General features: G+C 43.6%; 1 protein-coding gene across 1 annotated transcript in view; it reads left to right on the forward strand.

Annotated features, from left to right (window-relative positions):
- Positions 1-1,460: 1,460 nt before the first annotated feature.
- Positions 1,461-12,912, forward strand: part of Etf1 (eukaryotic translation termination factor 1) — a 29,469-nt gene continuing 18,017 nt past the window's right edge. The window contains exons 1-2 of the mRNA XM_013020398.1: positions 1,461-1,633; positions 1,793-1,896. Coding sequence (XP_012875852.1) covers positions 1,811-1,896 — 86 coding nt within the window. The 5' untranslated portion in view covers positions 1,461-1,633; positions 1,793-1,810. The remainder of the gene's footprint in view (positions 1,634-1,792; positions 1,897-12,912) is intronic.

Consider the following 12,912-nt stretch of genomic DNA (forward strand, 5'->3'; position numbering starts at 1 on the left):
TGGAAATTGAACCCAGCACTCCTACTCCCTGTTACTTCAAACTTAACAGAGCCAAAGATGAAATTCTCAATGACCATCTATAAAACCTGTTCCTCATATTTCCTAACTCAGTAATAGTAGTCTCATACTTTGGAAGCAATTCTTGCCATATAAATCCATTATCGATCCAGTGCTATCTATCCATTCTAGCCTTCATATATTATTCATTCACTTCTATTGGTACTGTCACTACCGTCTCCTAAAATACAATTGTCTTTTTCACATGATATAAGAGAGGCTTCCATTTTTGCCCAACAACCCAAGCAGGGCTGTTTTTAATGCCAAATCTAGCTTAAAGGGGCCCCACGTTTTCTCCCCATTCCTGCCTTTGCTCCTACATTCTGGCTTTTTTTGTAGTTTCTCGAAATATGCGACGCTACCTCCTGACAAACTCGTATTCATCCCTTTAGGGTTCACTTTAATTGGGTCCCTCTATCACACTCCCAGAACACTGTGAATTACTTGTACAATTCTTTAACAAAAGTACTAAAAAAAAAATCACAAGTGGTTATAGACCCAAATAAGACTGTAAGCTCCGAGTGCGCACTTTATCGGTACGGTTCACCTCTGTTATCTCCTGGAAAACAAGATGTAACACAATCTGGACTTCAAACATGCAAATGAACCCAACTGAGACGAGGAGAAGCAAATTAAACACCTTAATTCGAAAAGGAAAAGTCTCAACGTACACAGCTGCCCATTTTGCTTCAACGCCTTCCCCACTTTCACTCCCTAAGAGTTCAGACCAAAACCACATATAGAGTCCAATAATACCCCAGGGCTCCAACCTCAGGTAACCCCTCCTTTCTTGAGCCCCGGAAAGTCCCAAGTCCACAGTGACTCCACATTAGCACTAGAGCGATATGAAACCTTTCTCCTTGGCCCCCGCAGGGGAGAGCCCCGGCCTAGCCCGACCGAGGCTGCAACACCCCGACCCCCTGGCCGGGACTCAACGTGACGCTCACGGGCCTCAGCGCTTCGTCAGCAAAGAAGTCGCTCCGCGCGACACGCTTCTTTGAAGCTTCTCCAGAGACAGTCAACGCGCGCTCTGCGGCCGCAATGTCCAGTCCTCGCACCGCCAAGTTTCAAGACGGCCACTCGGCTCAAGGAGGAGAGACGGAAAAATCCGGCCCCCAGGGTCTCGCCCTTTAAGAACAACCCCCCCGATTAGAGCCTGGCGGAGTTCAAGTCAATCCTCGCGAGAGCTACCGGCTTCCGCCCGCTTCCTCCTTTCGGCTCGCCGGGACGGAAGGAAAGCGGAATTTCCCGCCCCCGATCTCTACCTCACAAGGCAGCGCGGCCCCATCTGCGACCAATCAACGGGCCCGTTGTAGACCGCGACGCCGAGGACCAATGGAAAGTCGCGGCGCGCGCAGAGCTTCCCTTCCTCCGCGCCGGCCCACTCCCTTCCGCCCGCCGCCTTCCACTCCGCCCCTAGCTGAGGAAGTGAGATCACAGGCCCCATGTGAGCGGATTGCAACACATGCAGCTGCCTGGAGAGAGGGAGCCGGTGTCCTACGTCAGAGCCGCCGCCGCCGCCGCGGAGCCGCCGCCGGGGAGAAGCAGCCGCTGCCGCCCAGGACTGGGCCCTTAGGTGAGGCAGGACAAGGAAAGGCCAGCAGCCTACGCGGCCTGCCGCTTTGGCCAGAAAAGGAGGGCCTCTCGGGGGTGGCGAGGAAGGGGGCCGCTCTGCCCCAGCGGCGGCGCTAACTCTGTGGTCTTGGTGTCTCCGGGCCCCGCCGGGCCGCTCTAGGGAGGAGGAGGCGAGAAGATGGCGGACGACCCCAGTGCTGCCGACAGGAACGTGGAAATTTGGAAGATCAAGAAGCTCATTAAGAGCTTGGAGGCGGCCCGCGGGTGAGCGCCGCGTCCGGCCCCCCTGTGCCCTCTTGGATTCCGGACCCCTCAGGATGGCCGCCCCCGCGCCGCATGGAGGGATTGGGAGAACCAGGCACTAGCCAACTCCCGCCTTCTGGACCTCTGGGTAGTAGCTTCTGACTTGAGGGTGTGAGTCGGTATGGCGGGCCAGAACAGGGTCCTTCACACCTCTTGGGGGTGTGGGGCCCGCTCTTCCAAGGTTCAGACTACTCGGGCACCCTTCGTGATTGAAAAGCCGCCGCTACTTTTGTACTTCCCTCGGGTCTTTTAAGTCCAGCTCCTCCTCCTTCTGGCCCTTGGTACTACCACCGACTCGGGTGCCTTTGGAAGGGAGTAGTCAGTCGGCTTTCTTTCACGAATGCCCTTCCTTCCCTGATTTCCTTTCTTCCCCTCCCTACACCTTCTTCAGCCAAGCCTCATTAAAATGGCCTCCCCCTTTGGGACTCCTAAGTCCTCTGTGGGTGAAGTTTAGAAGGGATAGGAAGGAAAGGTGACATCCTTCTCCTGGTGCCCCCTGTCTGATTGCTCTGCATCTTCTACTTCTCCCAAGATGACTTCCTCTGAGTCCTCTAATTACCCCGGAGCTTCCTGGTTTTAGCTGTTCCAGGACCCGCCTATAAACTGAAAATGCCAACGTGTGGTGGGGGGAAGGGGGGTGCGGCGCGGATTGATTTTAGTTGACTTAGTTGTATGTATATCCAAGAGAAATACACCTAATGAACTCATAGGTGTGAACCAGAATAGAGGATGTGTGAAATTTCTTGGGATATCATTGTGGAGGTGCCTGGTGTACTACTTGTTCAAGTTCAGAACTAAATTAAGTAAGCGCTCAGTCTTCTCTTGGTAAGTTTTGATAAGAAACTGTAGGTGTGTCCATTCTGGCGAGAGTAAGCTAGATTTAGAATGGCTGTTTGAGTTATTTTTTTATGGTGCTCATTTTAGGAAGGTGTGCCATAGGATTCCTGTTTCCTCGGTTTGTGTCTTACCCATTTAGAGAAACTTTTTACTTGCCAGAAGTGGCCACCAAAGTGGAACAGTACATATATGTATGACTGAGTGTTCTTAACAACTGCCCTCAGACCATGTGGAAAGTTGATTTCAGCACAAAAATTAGACATTCTGATTTTCACTATAAGGTTGTTGTGGATTTGCAGTGATGGGATGAACACCTATCTAAGCTCCTTGTTACTTTAATGAAATGGATTGTGCATGATTTTGCCAAAAGCACAGGGTTAGCAAGGAAGTCTTGCCATGGTGTTTTGTTACTAATAAATTAGCAAAGGTTTCTGTTAGGGATTAGGCTTCTGAAAATTTGCCCTTGTTCAGTGTCTTGGTCCTTTGCTTGCTCCTTTGGCGTACTGAAGAAAAATATGAAGGTGGCACCTTGATTTTTATTCGTTAGGTTTTTCTTTAGATTTAATAGAATATGTAGGCCTACTTATTATTATGAGAACTTCTGCCACATGATAGTGAAAACTTGCCATATGTGAGAATGCTAATGGAGAAATCGTATATAGGTCATGAGCCATGATGGTACCAAGAAATAGCTAGGTGCTCTTTTCCTCCTGGGATTTTGGATTTATTACATTCTCCTAAAGCAGCTTAAAATTCAAATTTATCACTGTAGTTTGCCTGTTGTCTGAAGTACATTGAATATAACACAAGTAAATTTCTTCCTATTTGATGAAATTCATCTTTAAATTTGTTTTTAGATTATTATTTAACCACTTGAATTTTTTTTTTTTTGTCGGTCATGGGGCTTGAACTCTGGGCCTGGGCTCTGTCCCTCAGCTCAAGGCAAGCGCTCTACCACTTGAGCTACAGTGCCACTTCTGATTTTCTGGTGGTTTATTGAAGATAGGAGTTTCACGGTCTTTCCTGCCCGAGCTGGCTTTGAACTGCGATTCTCAGATCTCAGCCCCCTGAGTAGCTAGGATTACAGGCGTGAGCCACCGGCACCCAGCTCACTTGAAAATTTTAAGCCCTGCTTTTTAAAGCTTTTTGAAGGCTTTATCTTCATTTAGTAAAGTTCAATAAAGTTTGAAGAATGCTAAGTTCTTCGGCACAGTCTGCCTTCCAAGTGATAATTTGAGCATTTTAAAGATGATTAAGCTATCTAAAATAGCTAAGGACTCCTCTTCCAAATAGTGTGGTTAATAATCGTGTCCTGCTTTGCTTTTAGTTAGAATTTGGTTGTGTCTTGAGCCCATGAAATCTTTAAATCTTGGCTTTTTTTTTTTGGTAGGGGGGGTGGGGATTGGTCATAGGGCTTGAACTCTGGGCCTGGGCGCTGTCCCTGATCTCTTTAGCTCAAGACAAGCACTCTACCACTTGAGCCACAGTCCCACTTCTGGCTTTTTCTGAGTGGTTTATTGGAGGTTAAGAGTCTCATGGACCTTCCTGCCCCAGCTGGCTTTGGACCATGATCCTCTGATCTCCGTCTTCTGAGTAGCTAGGATTACAGGCATGAACCCCAAGTGCCTGGCAAAATCTTGGCCTTTTTGACCAGAGTCTCAAAAGTGTATCTTACATGTTTAGACATTTCCTTGCATAGACAAATTTCTTTTAGAGAAAAGCAGAATATTATTTTCATTGCTGAGTTGTGGTATGATGAGCTTTAAAGACAAAAGGGCAAAGTGAATCTGTGCTTGGGGGTATACTGTGTGGTTTTGGAGAGAAACTGAGGCAGGATAGTGAAAAGCTGATGGAGTCACAAAATAATTTTGCAAATTAAAAAGATACTTCCACTAGCAATTTCAAATTCTGGGCTTGAGAATTAAGGATTATTTTGGGAGATTTTTTTGGATTTTTTTTGTTTGTGTTGGTTCTGGGACTTGAGCTCAGGGCCTGGGTGCTGTTTCTAAGCTTTTTTTCTTAAGGCTGGCTTGTGAGCCTTAGCTCCACTTCCAGCTTTTTGCTGGCTAATTGGAGGTGAGAGTCTCAAGGACTTTTCTACCTGGGCTGGTTTTGAATCGCCATCCTCAAGATTTCAGTGTCCTGAGTAGCTGGGATTACAGGTGTGAGCCACCAGCACCCTTTTTTGGGGGGGGTGTCCGGTGGTGGGGCCTGAACTCTGGGTGCTGTCCCTCAGCTCTTCAGCTTAAGACTAGCACTCTACCACTTGAGCCACAGTGCCACTTCCGGCTTTTTTCTTATGTGGTGCTGAGGAATGGAACCCAGGGCCTCAGGCATGCATGGTAAGCGCTCTACCACTGAGCCAACTTCCCAGCTCCAAGTGGTTTGTTTTTAACAGTTCATTTTAGTGTTTGCTAGAATAAGGGTAATTTTGTGATTTAGTTAAGGTATTGTTATCTTTTGATATATAGCTCAAAATGTAAGAACTACCTGTAAAATAGACTCACTTACAAAATGTAATTAAGCAGAAAGAGGTAGCAGGAAAAGCATATTGAGCAATTATTGTATTACAGATTCTTCAAAGCAGTGTCAATTTTCACAATCATAAATATTCCACTATTTGGTAGATAAGGCAGCTGGGGCCATGAGGTTAGATAACCCACCATCCAAAATATCACATAGCAAAACCATAACAAAGTCTAGTCATTGAACCCATGTGTTAATTTTCTAATTGGGTAAAGTGTACCTGTTTTGGTTTCACTTAAGTGTTGTTTAATGTTAGTAAAGTAACCAACCAGTTCTTTTACTATATATCAGCTTCAGTTAAAGTTGATATTAGTTTATTTCTATTTGTGATTGTTTTTGGTATATTCTCCACAGTTGGATTAGGAGGACAAATGTATACTTAGCCAAAACTGGAACTAGGACTAGGTGAGTTGAACCATGGGTGGTTTCAAATAAATAAAGCAGGTTATATTAAAAGAAAGTAGGTGGGAATATTGTTTCCTACCTGAGTAAGCAAAAGGTAGCCCAAGATAGTGTTAAGTTTTTTAGTTTCCAGATATTAAAATAACTATAGTCTATTTTAATCAAGCACAATGGTAAATATAACCAGAAAACTTTGGTTGTGTCAGGAAGTCTTCAAGTATTTTTTGCCTACCTTCACCAGGGAACTTTATATATTTTAAATATAAATTAATTTTATACATACTTTGAGTAAGAGTGTGGTAAATGTGTTTGAGTATCTTCCCTAAGTGAAGTCATTGATTGATCATCACCTAACTTACTTAAAAAGAATATTCTCAAACCATTGGTTTTCAGGCACTTTTATTTTTCCTTTATTTTTGAAGGGCTGGAGTTGTATGTGTTTGGCTTATAATCCTCAGAACCAAAGAAGAAAATCCATGAATTGATATGTTGTAGTCCCCTCTGCTAGGACAGTGGTTCATTGTGAAAACCTGAAATAGTTAGCTTTACAGCAGAGTTAAGTGGTCTTAGATCCTGTTTGAAGAGCAGGAAGGAAAAATTTTCCTTCCTATTGCTGGATCCATGGACCTGAGAACTTGGACAGCAGAAATTTCTACTGAGTCTAGCCTATCATCCATAGATCACAGAATGGAATCTCCTAAATATGTTCTATAGGTGTCTTTTCATTCTTCAGTAATTTGCTGTCCTAGGGAGGGAGAGAAGAGATCAAAAAAGTTTGAACTCTTGCCAGTCCTGAGGCTTGAACTCAGGGCTTGGGCACTATCCCTGAGCTTCTTTTGTTCAAGGCTAGCACTCTACCACTTGAGCCACAGCACCACTTCCAGCTTTTTCTGTTTATGCGGTACTGAGGAATCAAACTTAGGGTTTCATGCATGCTAGTCAAGCACTTCACCACTAAGCCACATTCCCAGCCCCAGACTCTTTCAACAAGGTAAAAGTTAGGAGGATGAGACCTTTTCTCACTGAGGCATTATCTTCAAAGAACATGTTAAAGGTGCCTCTGATAACAGCTTTATCCTATCCCTAACACATTTTGGGCCCTTCCCTACTGTCCTTTTCACAATCCTTCCTACCGGATTCAAAACATGGTAACTGCTTCTTGATTTGTAGGTAATCTTCTGGATGTGAGTGTGCGTGTGTGCGTGTGCATGTGTGTGTGTGTGTGTATGTATGTATGTATGTATGTATGTATGTACACATTACCCAACTAGCACAGTAGTCTTCTAATTTCTTCCATTGTTTCCTTTAAGTAAATATTTCTTCTGTTCTTTTCCTGTCATAGCTTTCTGTTTGTGCAGCATTAGTAGTCATAGGGCCTACCCCATGCTAAGCAAGCATTCTACCATTGAACTACACCTCTAATCTCTGTGCCATGTATGACCTTCAGTTTAAATTTTCTCTATGAAAATGTAAGCCTGTAAATGCACTTTGACTATTAACTAGTCATCTAACAAGCTTCATCAAACATGTGCTAACAGGCTGGCCTAAAAAACATAAAAACTTTCATGCGTGTTGATTTGTTTCATTCTTATTTAGTCTTAGGAAGTAAATCCAGGATATGGTAAGCACTTACTCTAACAGAGCTACACCCCCTCAAACTTCTGTTTTATTTGGGGAGTTTGTTGGTGTTGGAATCACATTGGTTACTAGAGCTTCTTGAATGTTGGGCAGAAAGAATACAACTGAGCTACATCCTTCACTCCCAAAATTCATTCTTGATTAAAAATCAGTCTACAGTTGGATCCAGAAGCTTTATAAAAAGTAGTTGAGCTAGTTGTTGGTTCTCAGGATAGTCAAATAGTACATTGCAATTACATGTATTCTTTGTTGGTCAGGTTGGCCTGACAGAATTTAAGACAGTGCCATTCAGTACAAGTTTCTTCTCAGTCTAAATTAGTAAGAAATAAAAGTATGAGCTTGGAGGTGTGGCTAAAGTGGTGGAGTGTCCGTGTGAGTGGAAAAAGCCAAGTGAGTGTTCAAAGCCTCTGGGGTCAAGCCCCCAGTACCAGCACTAGACAACAAAAATAAATGAAAATATATTTATTTTGATCTTCAAACTAATGTTTCTGGTATTTTTTAGTTTTTCATTGAAAAGTTTGGTGCTATTTTCTTTTATTTTTGGGTCTAATTCCACTTGAGAGAAGGGCGATCAAGAAAAAACATTTAGAGGTTAAATAGCATTTTTTTTTAACCCCTGATGGTAGTGGGGATTGATTGAACTCAGGATCTTAGACTTTTTTGGACAGGGGAGGTTGGTCATGGGGCTTGAACTCTGGGCCTGGACAATGTCCCTCAGCTCCTTAGCTCAAAATGAGCTAAAGAGCACATGTGAGTCACAGCACCACTTCAGTTTTCTGGTGGTTTATTGGAGATAAGAGTCTCATGGACTTTCCTGCCTGGGCTGGCTTTGAACCACAGTCCTCAAATCTCAGCCTCCTGAGTAGCTAGGATTACAGGCGTGAGCCACTGGCACCCAGCTTGGGTCTTAGACTTTTGAGGCATGCATTCTACCAGCTGAAACACATCTCTGCCCGTGTGTGTGTGGGGGGGGGGGGTCTTAGACTTTTGAGGCATGCATTCTACCAGCTGAAACACATCTCTGCCCGTGTGTGTGTGTGTGTGTGTGTGTGTTTTACTCAGCCTGGGAGCTGTCCCTGAGCTGTCCCTACCACTTGAATCACCGCTTCATTTCTGACCCTTTTGGTGGTAGTTTATTAGCGATAAGGATCTTGTGGAATTTCCTGCTGGGGCTGGCTTCAAACTGATCTCCTCAGATCTCAGCCTGCCTGAGATTCTAGGATTACAGGCATGGGCCACTGGTGCCCACCTTTTTTTGCTCAAGGCTGGTGCGCTACTTCTTGAGCTATGGCTCCATTTCTGGCTTTTTGGTGGTTAATTGGAGATAAGGGTCTCCCAGATTTTCCAGCCTGGGCTTACTCTGAACCACGGTCCTCAGATCTCAACCTCCTGAGTAGCTAGGATTATAAGCATGAGCCTGGCCCCCTAGCCCATTTTTTGCTTTGCTTTTCAGGTAGGAGCTCACTTTTTTGCTGGGGCCAGTCTCAAACTGAAATCCTCCTACCCATGCCTCTGGTAACCTCTGGCATAACTGGGATCACAGGTATATGATACCACACTGGGCTTGTCTATTGTTTTAAAGTATTTATTTATTTATTGGTCTGGGTGAGCCACAAACCTCTGTCCTCCAGAATAGCTAGGATTACAGTCACAATCTGCTTCACCTGGCTAGCATGTATTTTTGCCATCTCATTATTGGTCATTTCATGAATGAAGAAATTGAAGTCCAGAGGGAGTAAGTCATTTACCCAAATCCTAGCCCATTTAAAAGGCAGTATCTGGTTCTTTTCTCACTCAAAAGTTGTGAGCCCATTAGCAAACTGCCTTGGCTCTTTGTTTCTTTTGCTAAGTAGACTCATCTTTTCTTTTCTTAGAGGAGGGTTTTGTCCAAGGAGATTTCTAGAGGGAGCAGGTATGTGAAGACCAGGAGCAAAGATAAAACAAGCATGCTTTTTGCACATCTATCCTACAAAGAACTTGGGTGTGAAACATGTTTATTCTTATTGAGCACTGACGGTGATAAAAGGAATGATTTACTGCAAAATCCCTCCTAGAAGCTTAGTTGTGTATTAAAAGTGATTAACAGCATGGTTATGACTTTAGTTTTGTTTGAAAAATATAAAGTCCTGTGTAGGACATAGGTAGTGAGTCCCCAACATAGGTTGTGATTATTATCTCCTGGGGTGAACTCTTGTGAGAAAAATAGAGAAATTTTCCAGCTTTCCTCTTCCTGATGGAATATTCCACTAGGTAGTTATGTGAAATTCTTTTAGTTAGATGCCTATAATTGTAGAAAAGTGCTTTTCTACTAGATGTACTTTTTTTTTTAAGATGACTGAGTAATTGTGTTTTTCAGAATAAGATTTTTGCAAAGTTTCTGCTGAAAAATGTGCTGGAAAAAGCACATTTGGCTTCTGTACAGGGCAGACTACTTAATGTTTTATTGTTTGACTCTTGATATTTCTCCTAGCTGGTGGTAGTATCTAATCCTAAGGTCACTCAAACCAATTTTGGCAAATCTTGTATTTCCTTTGAAGAGTTAAGAGAACTTTGTCTCCTAATTGGGTATTCTTCGTGAGCTTTTATTAAAGAAATAAACAAATAAAAATAGTCTCAGGGGCTGGGAAGGTGGCTCAGTGGTAAAGTGCTTGCCTTGCATGCATGAAGCCCTGGGTTTGATTCCTCAGCACCACATAAGCAGAAAAGGCTGGAAGTGGGGCTGAGGCTCAAGTGGTAGAGCGCTAGTCTATAGCTGAAGAGCTCAGGGACAGCGCCCAGGCCCAGAGTTCAGGCCCCACCACCGACAGAAAAAAAAAAAAATAGTCTCAGCCTTCCCCTACTAGCAATAGTGGAAATGAGGTGGCATTAAGGTAAGGATCAACAAAAACTTTAAGGCCAGCCTGTGCTATCTCTGTCATGTGTTTATAAGAATATATACTATAGACCAGCACTGGTGGCTCAAATGGTAGAACACTGGCTTTGAGCACAAACACTCAGGATTAATGCCCACGACCTAGCACTGGGCTAAAGGGAAAAAAAAGAATATATAGTATATATGTGGCTCAAGTAGTAGAGTGCCAACAGTGAGTAAAAAAGCCAAGTGAGAGCAAAGTTCAAGCCCCAAATTTGTCTCTCCCCCCCAAAAAAAAAATTCAGGGAAGTGGCGCTGTAGCTCAAGTGGTAGAGCGCTTGCCTTGAGCTGAAGAGCTGAGGGACAGCGCTCAGGCCCAGAGTTCAAGCCCCACGACCGACCAAAAAAAAAAAAATCAGTTAGCTAGCCTTTGATGAGATTTTAATACTGTATAGTGCTCATTACCAGTTTATTAAGCCAGGTACTAGTGGTTCTTGCCAGTAATCCTAGCTGCTCAGGAGGCTGAAATCTGAAGATTGACTATCTCCGTTTAACCAGAAAAAAACCAGAAGTGGAATGTGGCTTAAGTGGTAGAGGTTTAGCTGTAATTGAAAAAGCTAAGGGAAGGCATGAGGCCGAGTTCAAGCCCCAATATAAACATTTTCTCTCTCTCTCTCTCTTTCTATCTCTCTCTCTCAAACACACACAGGTATTTATAGGGAAGTATCTATTTTTGTTGTCAGGATTACCTTCTAATTCTTCAAATGTTTGATCTTCAATATGTGCTATAATAGTTTTTACCCTCTGGGCTGGGAAGGTGGCTCAGTGGTAGAGCGCTTGCCTTGCATGCTCAAGGCCCTGAGTTCGATTCCTCAGCACCACATAAGCAAAAAGAAAAAAGCCGGAAGTGGGTGGCTCAAGTGGTAGAGCACTAGCCTTGAGCTGAAGAGCTGAGGGACAGTGCCCAGGCCCAGAGTTCAGGCCCCACAACCGGACCAAAAAAAAAAAAAATTAAAAAAAATAGTTTTACCCTCAAGGGCCAGGTACAGTGGCTCATGCCTGTAATCCTAGCTACTCCAGACTTGCTGGGTTCTAAGGATGTAGGTTCCAAGCCAACCTAGAGAGAAGATAACCTATGAGACTCTTATCTCCCATTAACCAGTAAAAAGCAGGAAGTAGAGCTGTGACTCAAGTGGTAGAATGGCAGCCTTGAACAGAACAAGCTAAGGGATGGCACCCAGGCCCTGAGTATAAGCACTACTACCAGCACCAAAAAAAGCATATGTACATACCTAGTCTAAATAATGTGTTTCACTTTTTTTTTTTTTGCCAGTTGTGGGACCTGAACTCTGGGCCTGGGCACTGTCCCTCAGCGCTTCAGCTCAAGGCAAGCACTCTACCACTGAGCCACCTTCCCAGTCCAGTGTTTCACTTTTTGATACCTCATGAAAGAGAAAACAAAAGTCAGATATCAAGCCTCTTTGAAGCAACTGATACAAGTTAGTGACCTTGGGTATATAAAAATACTGAATCCTGGGGCTGGGAAGGTGGCTCAGTGGTAGAGTTCTTGCCTTGCATGCCTGAGGCCCTGGGTTTGATTCCTCAGCACCACATAAACAAAAAGAAAAAAGCCAGAAGTGGCACTGTGGCTCAAGTGGTAGAGCGCTACAAATGTAGGATAAAGCCACTTAAGTTTGGTTTTAGGTTTTGTTTTCTGTTTCAGGATTACCTTCTAATTCTTCAAATGTTTGATCTTCAATATGTGCTATAATAGTTTTTGCCCTCAAGGGTGCTGTCCTGAGCTCTTCAGCTCAAGGGAAATGCTCTACCACTTGAGCCACAGCACCACTTCTGTTTCCTAGTGCTTAATTGGAGTCTCATGGGGACTTTTCTGCCAGGGCTGGCTTTGAACCTTGATCCTCAGATCTCAACCTCCTGAGTAGGATTACAGGCGTGAGCCAATGGCAACTGGCTTTTACTTTTTGCTGGAAGTAGACATACATACAGTCTCTTGGATTTGTCTGTGCAGATTTCGAGCAGATTTCAAACCTGGGGCAACTGCTTTGTTAAAGTTTCTAAGACAGCATGTGAGTCATGTTGTACCTCAGTCACTGGCCTCCTTATAGTGATGAGGTCTACTATGTGCCCCAAAGTCACAACCCTGGATCTGAAAGCTTTTTGATTTTGGAATGGGATAATGATAGCCAAAAGTGGAGGAAAATTACTAAAATGAAAGGAGATTGTACCTTCATAGCCAGCTGCTTGTTAATGAGAGCTTTATTTCTCATTCTCCTTTCAGAAGTATTGGCTGTTCTTTTAACATTAAATATATTCAACTTCCTTAATTTTATTTTTATGTTTTTACAAACTGGTCTAGCAACTTTGATTGTCTTGCCTGGACAGTAATGAATGTATCTTGTTTGGAAACTTTCCTGGAAAAAGAAAACTTTAATCTCATAATAAACCAAATATACAAGCATGGGGGGTTATTAAAGTAGCCTTTAAATTTTCTAAATGAAAGCTATGTCTTTATGAAACAGAATCTCATTCATGTATATAGCCCTGGCTGGCCTAGACCTGTTCTGCCTCTTGAGCCCTCAACCTCTTAGAAATTTAAGGTTTGCCCCCCAGATGATAGGAAAAGGTATGCGGGAAAACTGATGAAACTGTCTAAAACTGAAAAAGAATGAGTCCAAGACTTTTAAGTAGTGTTTCAGATTTAG

The sequence above is a fragment of the Dipodomys ordii genome, unplaced genomic scaffold, assembly GCF_000151885.1.
Source record: "Dipodomys ordii isolate 6190 unplaced genomic scaffold, Dord_2.0 Scaffold50, whole genome shotgun sequence".
Classification (NCBI taxonomy): Eukaryota; Metazoa; Chordata; class Mammalia; order Rodentia; family Heteromyidae; genus Dipodomys; species Dipodomys ordii.